Genomic DNA, 19,575 nt, shown 5'->3' with positions numbered 1-19,575 from the left:
AAAAGAATACACTTACTGAATTCTATCAAGACAAGGATAGAAATAAAATTTCATTATAGCAGAGAGTCACAAAAGCAAATGAAAGAGGCACAGCATAAGGAAAAAAGCGTTTTGGATTACACCTATCATGTATACTCTTTTCTGGCTAATTCACTCCCTGAATTGGCTTGGCTGACACTCCATTCTAATTCCATAACCTACTCCAACACCAGTAGGGTGTATAATTTCTAGACTGACATCTTTCTTGTTCCTGATTTTGAAAGGCTCCCCTCTTTCACGATTGCTACAAGGAAGAGGAGAAAAAGGAACTTAGAACTCTATTACCACTTTCTCATCTGGAATTTTTTTTTCTTTGTTACTATTCCTTTAAAAAAGCTTTATCTTTTTTTGTTGTTCCTAGTGGTTGAGTATGCAGTACTGTGTGATCATACATGACACATATGTGACAGAGTAATTCCCATGGCAAGGGTCTGCGGGAGGTCTCTAGCCAACTTCCTGCACAAAGCAGGGTTAGCCACGATGTCAGACTGGGCTCTCCAGGTCTTTATTCAGTGAGGTCTTGAAAACCTCTAAGGGTGGAGACTGCTCAGCCTCTCTGGAAACCTCCTTCCAACTCTCTCTACTTTCTATAGGGATAATATGTTCAAGAGCAAAATTATTTCTCAGCAGAAACCACATAGTGTTGGCAGAAAACTGTCAAAAATGCTCTTGGTTATGTGCCTTTTCCTGTCTTCCTTCATTATCAATAGGCAATTATTAATTATTAATTCCTTATTAATTCCTATTAATTCCTGGCAATTATTAATTCTTTCATTATCATTATCAAGAGGCAGACCCTTAATAAATTTGTTCAAAATGCCTGAAGTCAAAGCACATTTGCATGAAGTGTAATTTAGTTTTATGCATTAACTGTCACAAAATATTAAACTGTCAAATTCATGGAGAGGCTGGCAATAAACCTAAAATGCTATTATACGGCTAAAACAAACAGCCAGTCTTTCACAGTGACTTTCAGCAACATAGAATCATAGAATCATAGAATCATAGAATGCCGAAGGTTGGAAGGGACCTCAGAGGTCATCGAGTCCAACCCCCCTGCTCACGCAGGGTCACCTAGAGCACGTGGCACAGGGCTGCATCCAAGCGGGTTTTAAAGATCTCCAAAGAAGGAGACTCCACAACCTCTCTGGGCAGCCTGTTCCAGTGCTTTGTCACCCTCACAGTGAAGAAATGCTTCCTTAAGTTCCTGTGGAACTTCCGATGCTTCAGTTTGAAGCCATTTCCTCTAGTCCTATCCCTGCCCACCACTGAAAAGAGGCCGCCCCCCTCCTCCTCACTGCCTCCCTTGAGGTATTTATACACGCTGATCAGGTCCCCCCTCAGCCTCCTCTTCTCCAGGCTGAACAGACCCAGCTCTCTCAGCCTTTGTTCATAGGGCAGATGTTCCAGGCCCCTGATCATCCTGGTAGCCCTGCGCTGGACTCTCTCCAGCAGCTCCACATCCCTCTTGTACTGGGGAGCCCAGAACTGGACGCAGTACTCCAGATGTGGCCTCACCAGGGCTGAGTAGAGGGGGATGATCACTTCCCTCGACCTGCTGGAGACGCTTTTCTTAATGCACCCCAGGATCCCGTTGGCCTTCTTGGCCACCAGGGCACACTGCTGCCTCATGGTCAACTTGTCGTCCACCATGACACCCAGGTCCCTCTCTGCGGGGCTGCTCTCCAGCAGGTCCACCCCTAATCTGTACTGGTGTCCAGGGTTATTCCTCCCCAAGTGCAGGACCTTGCACTTGCCCTTGTTGAACCTCATGAGGTTTCTGGCCGCCCAGTCCTCCAGTCTGTCCAGGTCCCTCTGGATGGCAGCACAGCCCTCAGGGCTATCAGCTACTCCACCCAGTTTGGTATCGTCGGCAAACTTGCTGAGGGAGCACTCCAGCCCTTCATCCAGGTCGTTAATGAATAAGTTGAACAGGACCGGACCGAGAACTGACCCCTGGGGGACACCACTAAGTACAGGCCTCCAGCTGGACTCCGCACCATTGACAACCACTCTCTGCACCCTGCCATCGAGCCAATTCCTAATCCACCTCCCCGTCCACTCATCTATCCCACACCTTCGGAGCTTGCCCAGGAGGATGCTGTGAGGGACAGTGTCAAAAGCCTTGCTCAAATCCAGATAGATGACATCCACCGCTTTGCCCTCATCTATCCAGCTAGATATTCCTTCGTAGAAGGTGATCAGGTTAGTCAAGCAGGATTTCCCCTTGGTGAATCCATGCTGGCTACTCCTGAGCACCTTCTTCTCCTCCATGTGTCTGGAGAGAGCAGCCAGGATGAGCTGCTCCATCACTTTCCCGGGGATGGAGGTGAGGCTCACCGGCCTGTAGTTACTTGGGTCCTCCTTCTTGCCTTTTTTGAAGACTGGAGTGATGTTGGCTTTCTTCCAGTCTTCCGGCACCTCCCCCGTTCTCCAGGACCTTTGAAAGATGATGGCGAGCGGCTCGGCTAGGACATCTGCCAGTTCCCGCAGCACTCTGGGGTGCATCTCATCAGGGCCCATGGATTTGTGGGTGTCGAGGCTCCCTAGATGCTCTCTGACCCACTCTTCCTCTACCCAGGGCAAGCCTTCCTCTCTCTCGCTCTCTTCGTGTGTCCCTAGGGCCTGGGATTCCAGAGGGCTGCCCCTGACAAACACAGAAGCAAAGGCGGCATTCAGCAGCTCTGCTTTGTCCGTGTTTTCCGTAACCAGGGTACCCACCCCATTCACTAGTGGACCCACGTAGAAGTTAGAACATAGAAGTTCCTATTTGATACTATCAAATTATTTGGAATTTTTTTTTTAATTTAGATGTTTTTATAGCTATTCTTCAAAGATATCACTGAAAACAGAAGGAAAAGTAGCCCAAACATCTGGGATAAGACATGTAGCATTGCTGAATAATGAATGCACATGCAGTCCAAAAACAAGGACCACCCTTTATTTTGGAACTGCCTGACATTCTAACTTCTATTCCTATCTCCCCCTTCCAAGCAGAATCAGCCACTCCCAGGATCTTTCTCTGTGAAAGGCTTCAGTTCTGCCTCGTGACATATCTCATGTTGGCTTTCCTCAAATTTTTTCTTCCTAGAAGAAGCTTGACCATGAAAAGTCTGAAGAAATATAGATAAGATCCTCACCTTTTCACAGCATCTTCTTGAGAGTGTGTTCTAGTTGCTTCACTATTCTCATGATCAGATGAATTAAGTACCCATACGGAATGAGTCCCTCAAACTCAACAAGCTCACGTAGCCCAGTCAAAATCCAAACTTTTCTACAGGGAGTGGTTCCCATCTCCTTTGATTTTAAAAGCCTTAGGACAGCTAAAAGAGTGCAAAAATCCCCAAAGAGGCAGCAAGGGGATGCAGGGGGGTCACTAGGCAATGTGAGGAACTCTTTGGGGTTGTGTTCTCTGGTGACATTCCATTTCACGACAAGACTTGTGAAGAGGAATCAGACATGTGGTCCCATCACCTTTTTTTATCCAAACTTATGCAAAGTGCAGATAATATGTGTGGGCATACATAGAGAAAAATATTTAGGAACAAAAGACATTTTTAAAGAGCAAATTCTATTTATAGTATGCAAATCTATTTAAGCCTTATTTGATTTGTTCTGACCATTTTCCTCATTCCTTATCCCATTATATATTATTACAATCACTTCATCTTTTAATGCCAAATTAAATGCTTACCATAATGAAGTCACAACAATATTGTCAAAAACAGTATTATTATAGTTAATGTTGAGTAATTACATTAATTATTTTACAGACTGAATTATTTAGCATTCTGAACTGAATGGTCTCATTATTAGTATGTCATATTCATTTAAATCTCATTTTTTCATAAATACATTTCTCATTTTCAAAATGGCACAAATCTCTTAACTTGCTCATGATTTGAGACTATAACTTCCTAATTGATGTTGTCATCATACGTCTGTTTTGCTAGATATACATTCTTTAATCAGTAGCAGTTCTCAGAGCTTGCCAGTTTAGAAAATGTCTATATAGCCCTTGCCTAGTTCCTACATTTCCCTTTTACTGTCAGTCCATTGTTGGTTCTTTTTCTCTCTTATTTACCATTGGTCTGCCTCCCATGAATCAGGTGGAAATCTGGTACATTAATGGCAAGCTGTAGTTCTGTGGATATCTCCAGAACCATCACTCCTCTTTTGTTCTAAGTACCCCGTCAGAGGAAGTTTAAATTTTTATAAAGTTGACACTTCCAGAAATTGAAAGAAACATATTGTTTCAAAGGACTCATTGCTAAAGAGTTATATCTATGCTATTTATAATATAAAGATGAATGTAGTATTCAAAGGTGTGTCATCTTTGAGATAAATCGATATTAACTTTTTTTTTAATGGTGCCTTCTAAAAGCCCATTGATTACTGTAAAATGCATGACAAAAAAAAAATTTAAAAGCATTGATTGAAACTGAAGTAGTACTCAGAATACATTATATAAAAACTGACTGCAATAGAACTACAGGGTTTTGTAGATTCTTAGTAGAGAACATATGAATGTTCCTTTTGGCTCCTCAGACTAGATGAGCCTTCCTACATGTGGCAGCACCAGCTCAGGAAGGCAAGCGACAGATGAAGAAATAGGACGTGTGCCTGGGTTGCCCTGCATTTGTGAGGGGAAACATTATCTTTCATTACATGATGCATATATCACATTTAATTTGGGACACTGTTAGTGCTGTTTTTTTCAAGTAAGTCGTCATAAGAAATGGGCCACATTTGCATTCTGTTTAAATCAATACAGTCACCCTGAGGTCAGTGAAACTAAGGTTCTATGTCTAGATCAAATAAGGAATAATCAGAAAAAAAAAAATTAAAGCCTGATCAAATGAGTATCAGTATGCAAGCACACGGTGTGTCCATGATTCAACTGGGCCCTACATTAAGTGCAATTTGGAGCTGCTCTGTTCAAGCTATCCTGTTCCAAGGCATTCTTTTTCTCTTCTAACCAAAGTCTCTGAAGATACCAACGCTCTCTGATGAGTTCTGATGAAGCAGTTTTACATCTTTGTCCCCTACCATGAAGCTGTCCTCCTAGCAAGCATAGCAAAAGAAGTAAAAAAAAAAAAAAAAAAAAAGTCCATGCCTCAACTGGCTCAGTTTGTAAGCAACTAAAATAGCTTAGACAAAGGATGTGTTCTCTCAGGAGCACAGCTTATTATGGCCATTCTGAAAGAAGACTCTTGCTCCCTCTAGTCATTCTGGATTGCATACTTAGGTTAAATAAATAAATAAAACAAATATAATAGTTGGCAGAGAACTAACCTCATGGTGACCTATTATAACGTAACATGATGAACCTGAAGATGTATCAATCGTGTATCAATCAAGATGTATCGTGAGTTCAAGAAGTTTTTGTTATATCTTTCTAATTGCTCTAATTCCTAGAACTAGATAGCTCTGTCAGGAAAAATAGTTTGTTAACACTGTCATTTATTCTGCATAACAGGATTTGCAATCTGCTTATGTATGAATAAAACTCTTACAGAAACAAACAAAGTGATTTGCCTCAAACATATACGCTTATTTTTACCTTATCTGGTTAATAGTCTAAATGACCAGATAATTAATTGTTCTAATGTATTTTACAAGAGGCACACATAGAACATCTCAAGTGCTTCATTTAGTGTGCAGAAATCACACATACAGGAGGCAGCTTACTGACAAACCTGGAAACCATTGGATAATAAATGTGTATTTTGGATACACAGATAAACCATTTTAATTACAGGATTCTATTTTTATGTCTTAACAGAATCAATGCCACAGAAATCCCAGCCCACCTCTACTGTTTACCAGTTTTGATGAACTCTAAAGATATATGGTCCTTATAGTCATGCTATACAACATCTTTTCATTCTGTGTATCAAACAGATCACGAATAGGAACAGTTTGGTTTGTTGTCTTGTGTTACTTCTCAGACTGCTTAGAAAACATTAACACTATTTACTTGGGACAACTAAAACTGTAGGATTTACTGTGGACATATGTGCAGCATATGTGTAGTGAGTTGCTTGTTCCTGGGAAAGTCGGCTTATTGCATACACACGATTAGGCAGAACTCACACATTCACAGTGTGCACATCTCAGATTTCCGAGCACTTCAAAGTTTGCAAGTCCTGAAGAAACATTCCAAATTTTCAAACTCTACTATAGTACAAGCTGGGGAGGGTGTGAACATCTGCAGAAACCTGGCACATGGTAGTTTGGCTTTTTTTCTGTTACGGTGATATAAAAAGCTGTAAAGTTGGCAGAACAAGCCATAGAGGAGCATCTCTGTTGTAATACCTCATCTAGCATAAAATTGCCAAGAAAGGACACTGTGAGACTGCTGATGAACTGAGCTCTGGAACAGCTCCCAAACTTCTCTGGTGTTGAACATGAGGTAGCGCAGTTCTGAAGTAAGACCAAATGAAAAGTTGAGCTCCAAAGAAGAGGAAATCTGTCTACTCAAACTCATTCACGCCCAAATTCAGCTTAAGCAAAGCAAAGAACCAACCAGAACTGCCACGGTTCTGTTTTTTTTCCAGGATGGGTCTTCTTTTTCAGTCTTGAGTGAACAGTTTGGCCAAGAATTTAGTAAAGGCTGCCTATGTACGAGCTCTTCAGTTTCATGCTAGCCCTGGTGATGGAATTGTCCTTCTGCACGGTCAAAGGAAGAGGTGGGCTTGAGTGGCTGCACTGAGCACATGCAGGGGACAAAAATTCCTTATTTATCAATGGGAACATCAATGAATTAGAGGACACAGAAGCAGCATTTGGGGAAGGCAGAACTGCACAATATAAGCAAGTAAAGGTGAATTTAAGTTTGGGATCTTCAAGGACCTGAGTAGAATGGTTCATGTCTGGGGCATAAGAGCAAAGCAGAAGAGAAAGATCAAGTGGCAGGATTAAAACCAGAATGGATAAAGTAGGAATTTGCCATATGGACAAAGAGAAAGCAAACGATGGCCCAATAAGCTTAATTTATACTATTTATTTTGAAGGTTTTGCTATATCTTCCACTATCATTCACAAAACCTATTTAAAGCTACATTTCTGATACCTTTATTTTAATTTGATATGTTAAAAACGTATTTTGTGTCTCCACTTTGGACAGCAGTCTTTCATGATATGCAGCTGTGTAAAGACACAATCCTACAAAAAGTTCAGGCTTATTGCTATACCTTAATCATACTAAATGGAATATAGCTAAAAAAACACACTGGCCAAAAGAGAATGATAAAAGTGTAAGTAGAAGCTTGAGTCTCTCAGCATTGGTGCATTGGCAGCCATTACAGTCATAAGCAATAAATTCAGTACTTGGCAGAGAAAACAAAACCTATGTCATACATTCAGTGGAGATCATAAAGATCCGTGAAAACTGTCATCTCGCAGTTGGAGAACTTCTATTTCTAAAAGGATGAAAAGTCTCTCTTTTAGAGCCAATTAAGAAATGTAGATTATTATACCTAATTAAATGTTTTTTATATGTAGTGCCAAATCTGTCTTAAGCACTTAGAGGTCCTAGACACAGTAGCTTCACGTGCCAAGGATTCCACAGTGAATGTTCAAGGACAGTCCTTTGCATGGCGTGTGTGTGTGCAGAGCGCACACTATTGGAGGCACTGGCTTTACCATCTGTGCGCCAACCACTGCTCCCCATATGCCCATTGTGGCTTCCCCTTCTTCACAGGCTGCCTCTGCGGGCTCAGAACTTCTTAAGGCACTGCCTTAAGAATATATCTTTAGATAGCTTGCTGAGAGCTTAGTTTGAAATTCTGGCATACATCAGTTTCTGAATTTTCAGCTGTAGTATTTGTCTTTTCAACTTCATGGGTTTTTTATTAAGGAGGAATTTCATAGGAAGTTGCATAAACTTTCAGTCACTGATACAATCAGCATTAGCTTTGTATTCACCACATTGAGAGAAGCCTTTATGCATTTGCAGAAGAATAAAACAATTAAGATTGCCATGCACTTTATATTGCAAATCTAAAAGAACATCACCATGTTTTTCAAATATCAAGATGACACTAATTGTAGATGAATTCTTGCAATCACTTATGTTATTATACAGTTGGTTACAGTCTTTTATGAAGGTGACTTCTATTTCTGCAGGAAGATGATCTTTTAAAATTGTACTCTGTTGCACCTTCACTGTTAATCAGTAAAGTTTGCTTTTTTATCTTTTTTGTTAATGATGTTAAAATTGCTGAGAACACAAGAAGAGCTGTGATAAAAACTGCATTAACTTACAGCTTTTTTTTTTTTTTTTTTTTTTTTTGGATACATTTTGAATACCTTGGAGTAAGATTATAGATATTCTTGGCTACTGGCCAAGAAAAAAAAAAAAAGAATGAGGAAAGACTTGAGAAGAAGTGTCATCATTTTTATTGTCCTTGAGACAGAAGGCGGATATTCAGTACACAGAGAGTAGCCCTCTGCCTTCCTTGATGCATTTAGTTTCTCTAAATATTGACACCTGCTGATTCTTACTGTTAAAGGAAGGACTGCAATTGTATCCATTCTCAAAAGAAAGGCTGACCTTCCAAACAAGTATTCCCAGACCAGGCACCATCCTGCAATAATTAATATGGTATACTCAACACCTAAAAGCATCTGAAACAAAAACATGAAACCTGCTAAATATCCTGTTTGTACCAACTAGTATTATTTTCTTATTCCTAAATTCCACTTCTGATTAAGAATTGGCTATCAGGGTCAAATGCCGCCCAGAAGACATAAGGGAACATTTAAAAGTCAGTATATGGTAGAGATGCACCCAAGCAAAAGATGTAATATGAAAGTGCTCTGTTCTCAGTTCAGCTTTTAAATTCTATGGGACTACCCAATTTAGTTAAAAATATCTGCATTTGTGAACATTCCTTGGGCATGTGTGCATTTCTTGAAAGCCTATCTATCTCTCTCTCTATCTATCTATCTAAAGCTATCACTATTCAAATAAGATATTATCTCACTCACCAAAGATGTGAAAATGGAGGGATCAAACAGACCTCTTCAAAAAAGGAAAAAAAAAACAAACCCTGAACACCAGTCAAGGATTCCACAGGAATTATCTCTGCTTCATCCTTCTTACTGATGTCTTCTTGTCTGCCTTGTTTTCATTTAAATATTTAACTATTCATTCCAGTTCAGTTAATGACATCTACATTTTATTTGCTAGTTGCATTTTCCGAAGATGTTGGTTGCTTTTTCTTCCTTTGACACTTGAAATAATCAAATATTTTTTTCCAAACCCACAAGAGAAAAGATAAAGGGTGATTGGTGTATTCACTTGGGAGAAACCTTGATTCAAATCCACTGTTCACCTAAATTAAAGCAAGGTTTTAAACTTCCAACTCTCAAGACGTTATTTTAATGACTGATTTACAAAGCATTTAGGATACATTATGGAAGAACACCTTCAGTGCCCTTTATTGGAACACTTCCAATTCACGTAAAACATCCACATGTTCACTGAACCAAAGGGAAAGCAAATGAAATTGATTTTTTTATTCACATCATCTCCATAGAGATGAGCAAGGGGATGATATTAGCATTGTACAGAGCACCATGGCCTATTTCTGATTATGACCTATTTCAACGGTCTCTGGAACAGAACCATACCAATGATGTGATGGTGGAAGAAGTATGGAAGATACGCCATATAACTGGAGTTAGAGTCCAGAGTCTCCAGAATACCAAAAGAAGACTGAAAGAGGAGATTTACACCATTTAAGTACTGTTAAAAAAGAAAAATGTCAAGAACTGATGCAGTTTCCAAGCCATGCACCATACAAAATGATGGCAGGACAATGGAGCCAAACAACTTAGACATAGAAATAAAATAGACTGGATAAGCACAGCTAAGAAGTTGCAGAGTATCAGCCACCAATACTATGCATCCCACACATAACCACCAGTTATAGCAGCCCTGGACCCCTGGTTAGACAAAAACTTGCTCCAAAAGCCAGTTAGAAAGCACGGGAAATATCCAGTAAATCTTCTCTTGAAAAATAACCCTAATTATAAAAGATGAAAAAATAGGCCTACTGGAAGAATTGTTATATATACTATATATACAATAATTAAAACTTTGTGTTAAAAGGCATAATGAATTGGCAATTATAAATATTAACATTGTGTAAACTTGTTACAATTGTCAGTGGCATTTCTAAATTAATTTTAGTTTATTATCTATAGGATTTTTTTAAGCAGCAATTTTTTAAAAAATGATTCTTTACAATAAATTCTTTTGAAGGTACATTCTTGCATCCTTGCACGTGCAGTTAGACAATCACAAGCACAAGCTAGTAGAAGCTGTTGTTTGAGTTTCTCATCTCTTTTTTTTTATTTTTATTTTTTTAGGTTGTGGTCACCCACTTATAAAACTCCATTTTTAAGCTCTGAAAACATGCAAGATGTTGTGCTTAATTAAACAGAGCAGCAAATTAGATATAAGTATTATCATGTATATTACACACTATATCTGTCTGCATATATCTTGAATATGGCTGAAATACTTTGAAGAAATCGCATTAAGTTGCGCAATATAACCCATGTTTTCTGGACACTCAAAATTCCTAGCTTTCTAATTTGTTTTATTGTGTGTTAACATTTACAGCATTGCAAGAAACAATGGTTACAATATCAAAAACTGTACTAATTACTCATATTGTTGTTTTTGGAAAACCTAAAAAAGCTTAATTTTGGCTTAATAGTGCTTATAGGACTCATGCCTAACCCAAACACCATCTCCCCTGGTACCCATAAAAATAAAAATGCCCTCAGTTTCTTTCAATTCCAGAAGCACCTAAGAGACAGAAGGGTAAGTACAGGATGTACATATGGAAAACACACATTTGTAAGAACTACATACTGTCCTGCAAATTGTCTTTCTTTTCCAAGCATATGTCCACAACATAGTCATACTTTGGTTGTCCTTCTCTGGAACAGATACAAGTGGACAACCAGATCTTCAGAGCGTTCTGGTTCTGCTATCGCAAAGAATGAAAAAGGCTTTAGACACCCACTCGGTGCAGAACCTAATTCTTTGTGTGTTTGCCCTGCCAGACCTGGCTGAGTGTTGGGAACTTACCCAACATCCAACTCTGTGACAGAGAATATTGACCATTGAGCAATAAGGTCATTATAGCTGAGCGCAGACATATGTATTGCAATTAACAGTGATGGACATTTCCCAAGGAGCTGATGAATGGGACAAAAGTACTGAAAAATACTACTTCCTGCAATTCCAGAGACAACAAGGCTTACCAGGAAATGAATTAAGAAAGGTTCAAAAAACCAAAAAGACTGCAGTGACTATCTAGAAGCTGAAAGTATTCATGAATATCTGAAGTAGTGGCAGAAATGTTAGCTGCAGATAAATAGCTGCTATTTGGGAACTCCATGTGCTGAGTGCCACAGGAAGAGGGAATAGAAAGATTATGGCCTTCCATCACATTTAGAAATTTTCAGAAAGTTCTGTGATTATTTATGAAAATAAACACTTGATAGAAGCAAATTAATAACTGCTTTGAAATAATACAAAATCCCACCTGAATTTGCGTTTATACACAAAGTTATTTAGCTTTCCAAAGTAATTTCTTTCTAATATTGTAAAATACTTTTAATAAAACACTTTTCCTGTGAAGTGAATGCAATTAGTCCTTCAATCATGAGAGGAAATGAGATGCTTCAACTCCTGCTGACGTAGATTTCTATCCTAAGAATGTGACTTCTGTTAGAATCCTGGAAAAGGATAGTTACTGAAGGGAGCAGAGGAAAAGTGACAAATTATGTGTCATAATCTTGGGTCACGATCTTATGGACTCACATGACAGAGAAAATAACTGCCTAAAGCTTGGGAAATCTGGCAAATTCATCATTAAATTTAGGGAAAGATGAAAAAGCAGAAGAGAGGAATACTTTGGCAAAGGTAAAGAATTTTGTTCATGCTGCAGAGGTACTAATTAATGGTCAGAGGACTGGGAATCATGGAAATGCTGGCAGTTTTTAAGGTGAATAGATCTGATGCCTGTCCAAAAAGCCTGATGCCAGCCAGGGAGGAAGGGAATTTGGGAAAAGTTATCATGAGGTCCTGATACATGAGAGTTGTACAAGGAAGACAGATTCCTTTGTGTCACATGATAAACATCAAGACATCTAAAGGAACTTTGAACTAAGACTGCATCTTCTCTAGGCTAGAAGCCTGAAGTCATTAGACCTCTGGCTAGATTCACAGCAATCGTATCAGCAATATCTACAAAACTGCAAAGGGAATGCTCAGGAGAAAGATAGGTTTCTGAAAACATGACCATAAACTATTTTCAATGAAAGCACAGTAGGTTTTCCATAAATCTCTAAACATGAAGGTACTGAAGTACCGGGTAGACGCATTTCCCAAGTATGTCAACTATTCCACATATTTCTGATCTTTTTGCTAGGGCTACAGCAAGAGAGAGACAGCTGAAGTAGAAGATTTCAAAATTCCTCAGAAGCATTAGATGATTTCTCTCTGATCCACCAAGTAGTGGATGATATGAAGATGTTCCCTTTAAATCTGACAGGTGAAAGACTGAAGGAAGGTGTCAGTAATTAATCAAGTCACTAGCTGTGCAGGCATCCAGAAAGCAGTGAGACAACATGCAAGTACTCTGTAAGTGCTGCTTGAGCAGGAAATGATCTTCTTTAAGGCTCATGGAGATTTAAACTAATCATTGTGCACACCAACTAAACACAAAGTGTCTTTCTTGGAGGGGTGAGTATGAATTTTAACTTTTATGCTATTTATCAGATTCCAAATAGAGCCAGGGTTACATTTATTTCTTCAAGCAAAATATGCCTTTTTTTTTCCTCTTATGAAACAACAGCCCTGAAAGTTAGATGCAGAATACCGTCTTCAGAGGGAGAACACAAGGTGCTGGGAGTAACCACAAGCTACAGTAGATTGTAAATTGCACAGTGTTCAGTTTATAACAGTGAGAGGTACCAAAAATGTCCTTGAAGAGGCAGACTGTCTGTTTGCTCTTCTCTGGGAGGCAGAGGGAGCTTCCTTGGCACAAAAGAAGGAGATATACTAAGGTTAATTCTCATTTTATCAAGACACACCTTCCTGGAGGCCAGTTTTATGGAACATGCCTTTTTGAAGATTATTGTAGCACTTAGAAAAAAAGATCTTTCAAAATTAATGAAGCTTTTATATGAATAAGCACATGGGAAATTAAAAAGTATTTCTTAATGGAAAGATTCATGACTTTCAGTACCTACTAAGCAAAAATTTTTGGATGTGTATGTGTTGGTTAGAGCATAAAAGGCCATAAAATTGAGCATTATCTCAGTATAAAGCCTCGTTTCAATAATGTAAATATATAAATAAAGACAAATAAAAGAAAAATGCAACAAAATAAAGGAAAAAATGAAGAACCCTATGAGAAAAGTAGTCATACAGGCAAAACTCACAGTGCCAAGAGAGTGTTCTGGCTCAAACAAGCACTTAAGAAGAACTGAGGTCAGATAGTCCTTTCATCATTGCGGTATTGACATGAAAAGGGGCAAGGAGTACAGTACCACAGGGTAATACAGAATTGTTCTCTATGCTGTAACACCACTTTTTGCCTAATTTATTTTTTACTGATATTCCCCTATCTTTAATAGACCAATGCAAACATGAGAGAGGCCTGCCTAACTCCCTACGTGCTGTAATTGATGCTCTGGATAGAATGATGCAGCCTCCTGAGGGAGACAAATAAAAGATAAATCAGCTAAGAAGCCACCTTTGATCAAATGCTCTACCTAGCAAAGCACTAACACACAAAGAATCAGGAAAACTGATCTCAGGTATTTACTGGTGTTTGTACAGCTGTTCCAGCAAAATTCTAAATATTAATTTTACCTTCTATATATCACTTCATCCATTCCAACTAGAGGAGCATATTTTTTGTCATATAATGTTAAAATCCTAAATAAACTCAGAACCTTCAGGTCTCTGAATTCAATCATAGATTTTGAAACTTTGTTTTCCCATTTTTTTCAGTTCTGACCTAAATCTCTTTCCAGCTTTATTTCTCTGCTTTCTTATAGGCCTCTCTATAACTAAATGAATCCTTTTTTGAAGGCTCTGTGCATTTAAGCCATCTCTCTATTTCAACCTTGTCTTCCAATTTTAATTCTTGACTCTATTTTCTCCCATGTTGTTCTCCCACACTTAGAGGAGTGTTCTCTCTCCTCATTGGACTTACTTGTTGGATTTTTGTCATAAATTTAATGTCAATTAGGTTTTAAAACTTCAGAATTTCCATATTCCACCCTTTCTCAAGCACTATGGATTCACTTTCCAATCCATTAACCTGTTCTGTAAACCAGGTATTATCTTAAATTTAGATTTCTGTTTGGATCTTCTTTTAGATACTCCTAAACTTGCAGATGCTTTCCACAGAACATATCTAAGACTGCTCACATATAAAAGTTTAATTTCTCATCATAATTTTCATCTTATTTCTCAATTACTGTAACACAGTTTTATAAACTCTTGACAAATATGATTTCCTAAGCAGCCACAAGATTGCTTCAAATATAATTTTCTTTTAGTCCATTACTTTGACCATGTTATTGCCCTCCTTTTCTCCCTGCGCTGGTTCTCCTGCTCCCCAGCACATCACAGGAAAGACTTAACTACTCTTCAAGGCCTTGCATGAGTTTACTGACCTATTAACTATCTTCTAATAATGGCTACTGAGATGCTGAATCTCATCTCTTTTGAGTACACAATAACTACCTCAGACAATTATTATATTTTCCACTAGTTCTCCCACATTGCCTTCTCATTTAAGGATTGTCTGCAAAGTCTCATTATTTTCTTTAATAGAGGCATTTTAATACTCATCCCCATCTGAGATGCCAAAAATTCAAAATTATTAGTGCAGAGAGACTGCTGCTCATTTAACAGGTTTTATACACTCCTATAGACTTGTCTCTTCTCCTTTGCTTATACTTCTTTACAAATTGACTAAGATTAGGACCATTTTTTTTTGTTGTTTCTGTTTAATGGCATAGTACATAGCATGAAGTATCCTCCTGGATCTTCATTACAGGAAGCTCAATATCAGTAACATAAACAAACTACCGTTAATAGATAGTTTAGGTTTGAAAGTACAATTCAATATTTGGACCTTCTCCTCCTCCTTCTTTTTCAGTTGTATCTGACAAATAGTAAATGCTTGTAATCAGATGAGCGCAGTTATTAGCAACAGCTACAAAAATTTTCTAATTTTCTGCACACTGGTCTCTATATTGAAATATCTGCACATGGGCTAATAAAGGTCTTCTCCCAGCCATCTAACTCATGCCAGTGAGCTAACTCTACTGAATGAGGACTACTCAGATTAACAAGGCTCAAAAAACGGAACCTGCAGTTCACAAAATTTAACATATTGATTTTTATGCTGAATATTCCAAATGTTAATCATACTGAGGACCTTTAAATAACACTGAACTAATGAGCTATGTTCCACTTCAAGTAACTAAAAACTTGCTTAAATAATCCTAACTACAGCCTGTATTTTATGGCTAGATTCAAATATCAAACTGAATAATTAACGATTTACTTTTTATTTAAATAACTCCTTTTTTTGACATCTTCCTGATGTCAATAAAGTATCAAATTGTTATCTAATTAGCTTTTAAATTAATAAATCAGTACATGATATCACTTTTACAACAAGTCCAATTCACCTACACTACCAGAATATAATGTGTTAATGAATAGAAGCATAGGATGTGCTAAATATCTCACATAGTAGGACTTTTTGACTGACTACAGTAAGAGCATAAAAATAACATTCTTTAAATATACTTTATTTACATTTTTATAATAATGACAGCAGTTAGCATCAAAGATATTTTTTCTCAATCCTTTCATAACTATATTTCACTTAAAGTATTATTTCTGAACCTTACAATAGAATTGAAACTGTGTAATTTACAAGTATATTTAACTGTAAGTCAACTGAATTAATTTACTAACAAACAGCTTAATAATTAAATGGCATAAATAAAAATAAAGTAACCTATTTATATGTCCTTTAAAAAGAGAAATTCTTAGAAATTATAATGGCATAGCAAATGAATATCAAAAACACTATTCATGGTGGGGTTTTTTTAATATTAATATAAAATGAAAATTTAAGTAGTTTTAATTTCCAAGTCAGACACTTAAAATTCTTTATTTTTTAAGGCATCTCAAAAATTTTTCAAAACTCCTGGCCTAAAACAGTATTTGTTTCATTGGCCTCATTATAGGCATGCTTATTTTCTAGTCAGGTCTTAACAGAAGGTCTGGTCTATTATTGGATCAATCTCTGTGCTACTCTAAGGACCAAGTTCAGCAACAAGAACATGTGTTTTCATTAACAGATTACTTCTTAACAGTTACATCTGCCTCTCTAATAAGACACGATCATCAGAAGGATGCTGAAAAGTTCAGTTTGCTTTTTTCTATGAAGCCTATCAAATGTCATCAACTTGTTTGTGTGCTCATCTCTCACTGTCAGCCAATTGGTTAATTTAATTATTTTTGTGTTTTAAGATCTAGGTCTATATTTAGAGCCTACGTGTTGCTAAGACTGGGTTCTTAAAAAGTAATTAACTAGCAGTTGCTGAAATGTACACAGGGACAGTGAGAGGATTTTTATAGGATAAGGTCCCTTACCATAACAAATTTTGTTCCTTGAATGCACTGCCCCAAAGAGCCCCCCCACTTTGGGATTATTTTCTCTACCATACCAAATGTTAAATGTTAGATGGAATCTTCACAGGTATTCCAATGGTTTGAAAGAAAATGTAGGAAAAAAATCTACTTCCAAACTCCCTAAGCATTGCCAGTTTCTACAAATATTTCAATTAAAAGAAAATCTGAAGCGTTGGTGTAAATCTGCAGAGACAACTAATTTGAGAAAAAGTTACTTTGATAAATAACCTCCTTTTTCTTTCTTATGACACTGCCTACACAGATCTAATCAGTAAAAGATCAGCAGTGGTACTTCTGACGAAAAGGGCCGAGGCAGACTGCTAGCTAAACTATTCCTGCCCAAATATTGTATTTAATATAACATAACTACTCTTGCTTGAGAATTTTAAAGTGCATTATTTACCTGATTGCCTCAATAAAAAAAAAAAAACTGTAAAATACCTCTAGATTAAAACCATCAGGTTATTAGTTTTTAAACAAAACCTAAAAGGGCTTTAAAATGCTTTTTTTTTTCTAGTAAAGCAAATGATCCAGTGTCTGTCCAAATGCTTACCAAGAGAACTGCTAAAAATAGGCAATACTAATATAGTCATGAGTGTAGGAAAGAAGTGAGGGCATGTTAAGACTAATTGCCCTTATAAAAATACACACAGAATTGCAGTTTCAAGAGTTCCTTGAAGTTATTGTAGCTACAAGAATAATTTTCAGTGACAGAAGGTGCTACTGTGCACCTCCCAAAAGACACATGACCTTTTGAGTGTCAGTGCAATGTGTGCAATGTGTGAGTACAGGTATAACCCCTCTGAGTATGCAACTCCATGAAATCTTGTATGCTATTTTGTCAAGCAAAGTAAAGGACAGGAATATTTAAATACAAAAAAGAAGAGAATATATCTAGGGTTTAGAAGGAATGAAGTCTTTCTGGGTCTATCCAAGATCTGAATCTAGTTAAAAAGAGATACCTGAATCTAGTTTAAAAAAAATGCAATAACCTACAAAGGGAATGGCATTATCTTTTGGCTCTTCAGGTTTTTACTTCATTTGCAACTTGGCCATAAACTGCTGCCTACTGTGTCACTCATTTAATCTTTCTCTTTTGCTTCTGTTTTCCACAGAAGTGGAGTATCTGCTCTTCAAACTAGGGCTTCTTCTGCTGCCCACAGGTATGTATGTAGCAACACTTGAGATATACTTTGGTATCCCATTCATTCTGCAGCTGCTGCTCCAGAATCTCCTACAAGTGCTGTGCCATCTCTGCCATCTCTGTGCAGATATTTTGACTACCTTAAGGCAGTTTAGGAAGTTTAGAAATAGGAACAGGTGGATCCAAGTTGCTCTGTGTTGTGCTCTGTACGACTTATCTAACAAAAGGGCTTAACAACCTCCAAAAGCCATTTCTTTGTCAGCCAAAAGCTAGAAGAATCTGCTAGAATCAAAAACTGCATGCTTTAATATACAGCTGCACTTAAAAACTAACTTCAAGTGAGTGCTGATGCTAACTGGTAAAGTATTTAGACTCTCTTAGTTTTTTTCAGAAAATCTAGATATGAAAGTAAGTAGCATTAAAAAAAAAAAAGGCTAAAAATACGTACTTTAAAGAAACAAGCAAATAAAGAAAGAAATTACCTGGCAAGGCTTTTTCATTTTAATTGCTATAACATGGTATCTGTAACAGCAGAGTTCACAGGTCCATGACCCTCTTTCACTTATCCACTTTAACAGGCAAAGCTGATGTGTGTACCGTACCGACCCATCACAGCGGCAAGGATTTAACAATTCACCCTGCAAAGACAACACAGCAATGTTAACTTTTAAAGAAATGTTAAAATTATATGAGAGCCTGATGCCAAAATATTTACAAGTCTGTAACCATGAGACAGTCTCAATGTCAATCCACAAAATAATGAACACGCACTTTTTGTTGCAATGATATTCAGTCATTTAACTATTTAAAAAACATGTAACTTCTGGTCACCACACCAAACCAGATGCCCATCGCTGTGGGTCTCCGTGTGCATGTGGAACAGGTGAAGGACTACTGAGGGTCAAAAAGCAAGATGTTAGGTCTTTCACACACCCCAAGCAAACTGTTGGCAGCATTTTCCCCACAGTTATTCGTCACCAGTGCTAAGGAGGGAGTGGGTGACATCACAGGGAACCGTATCCTCTGAAGAGGATTTGGTGTTGGTCAGAGTTGGGTTAAAATAACACAACTAAACACATCCACTGATGCTGGGCTTCTGTGTGGCATCAATCAGCTATTCTCTTCTCCCTTGACAGGTTTGTTTTAGCTGGGTGAAACGATAACGTATAAAATGCTAGTTATGGATCCACTGCTAGCACTGAGTCCAGTGGACTCAGTGGGGGCGTGGGAGGGCACACACCTGGATGCGTTTGTAAACTCACACCTTCCTTTGAAAGGGCAGGGGAAGCCTGAGAGTTGCCTAAAGCTTCTGCGGGCAGAGAGGGCGAGCGGGGGGGCAGGCGGATGCGACCCCCCATGCGGCAGAGGCTCCGCGCGCCCGGGCAGCGAGCGGCCTCCGGGCAAGGGCGGCGGGAGCGAGAGCGGCGGCGCGGAGCCCTGTCCCTGGTGCTGACCGCTGCCCCCGCCGCCGCGGGGAGGAGACGCGGCCGCCTCCGCCTCACCTGCTCGCGGCCCTGGAAGCAGATTTTGCAGATGGGGCCGGCGCCGCCGGGGTTGCTGCCGCTGCCGCTCTCGCTGCTGCACACGGAGCGCGTCTCGGGCTGCCCGCCGGCCGCCGCCTCGGCCGCCGCGC

The 19,575-nt window shown here is 38.5% G+C and overlaps 1 protein-coding gene across 1 annotated transcript in view; it reads right to left on the bottom strand.

Moving 5' to 3' along the window:
- The window catches only part of MARCH11 (membrane associated ring-CH-type finger 11), a 31,037-nt gene that overhangs the window by 7,989 nt on the left and 3,473 nt on the right, over positions 1-19,575 (bottom strand). Inside the window, exons 2-3 of the mRNA XM_026040746.1 lie at positions 19,445-19,561; positions 18,425-18,580 (exon numbers count right to left, since the gene is read on the bottom strand). Coding sequence (XP_025896531.1) covers positions 18,425-18,580; positions 19,445-19,561 — 273 coding nt within the window. The remainder of the gene's footprint in view (positions 1-18,424; positions 18,581-19,444; positions 19,562-19,575) is intronic.

The sequence above is a fragment of the Nothoprocta perdicaria genome, unplaced genomic scaffold (genome assembly GCF_003342845.1).
Source record: "Nothoprocta perdicaria isolate Ctin4 unplaced genomic scaffold, notPer1 scaffold_264, whole genome shotgun sequence".
NCBI lineage: Eukaryota > Metazoa > Chordata > Aves > Tinamiformes > Tinamidae > Nothoprocta > Nothoprocta perdicaria.
This window is presented reverse-complemented; position numbering and strand designations above follow the sequence as displayed.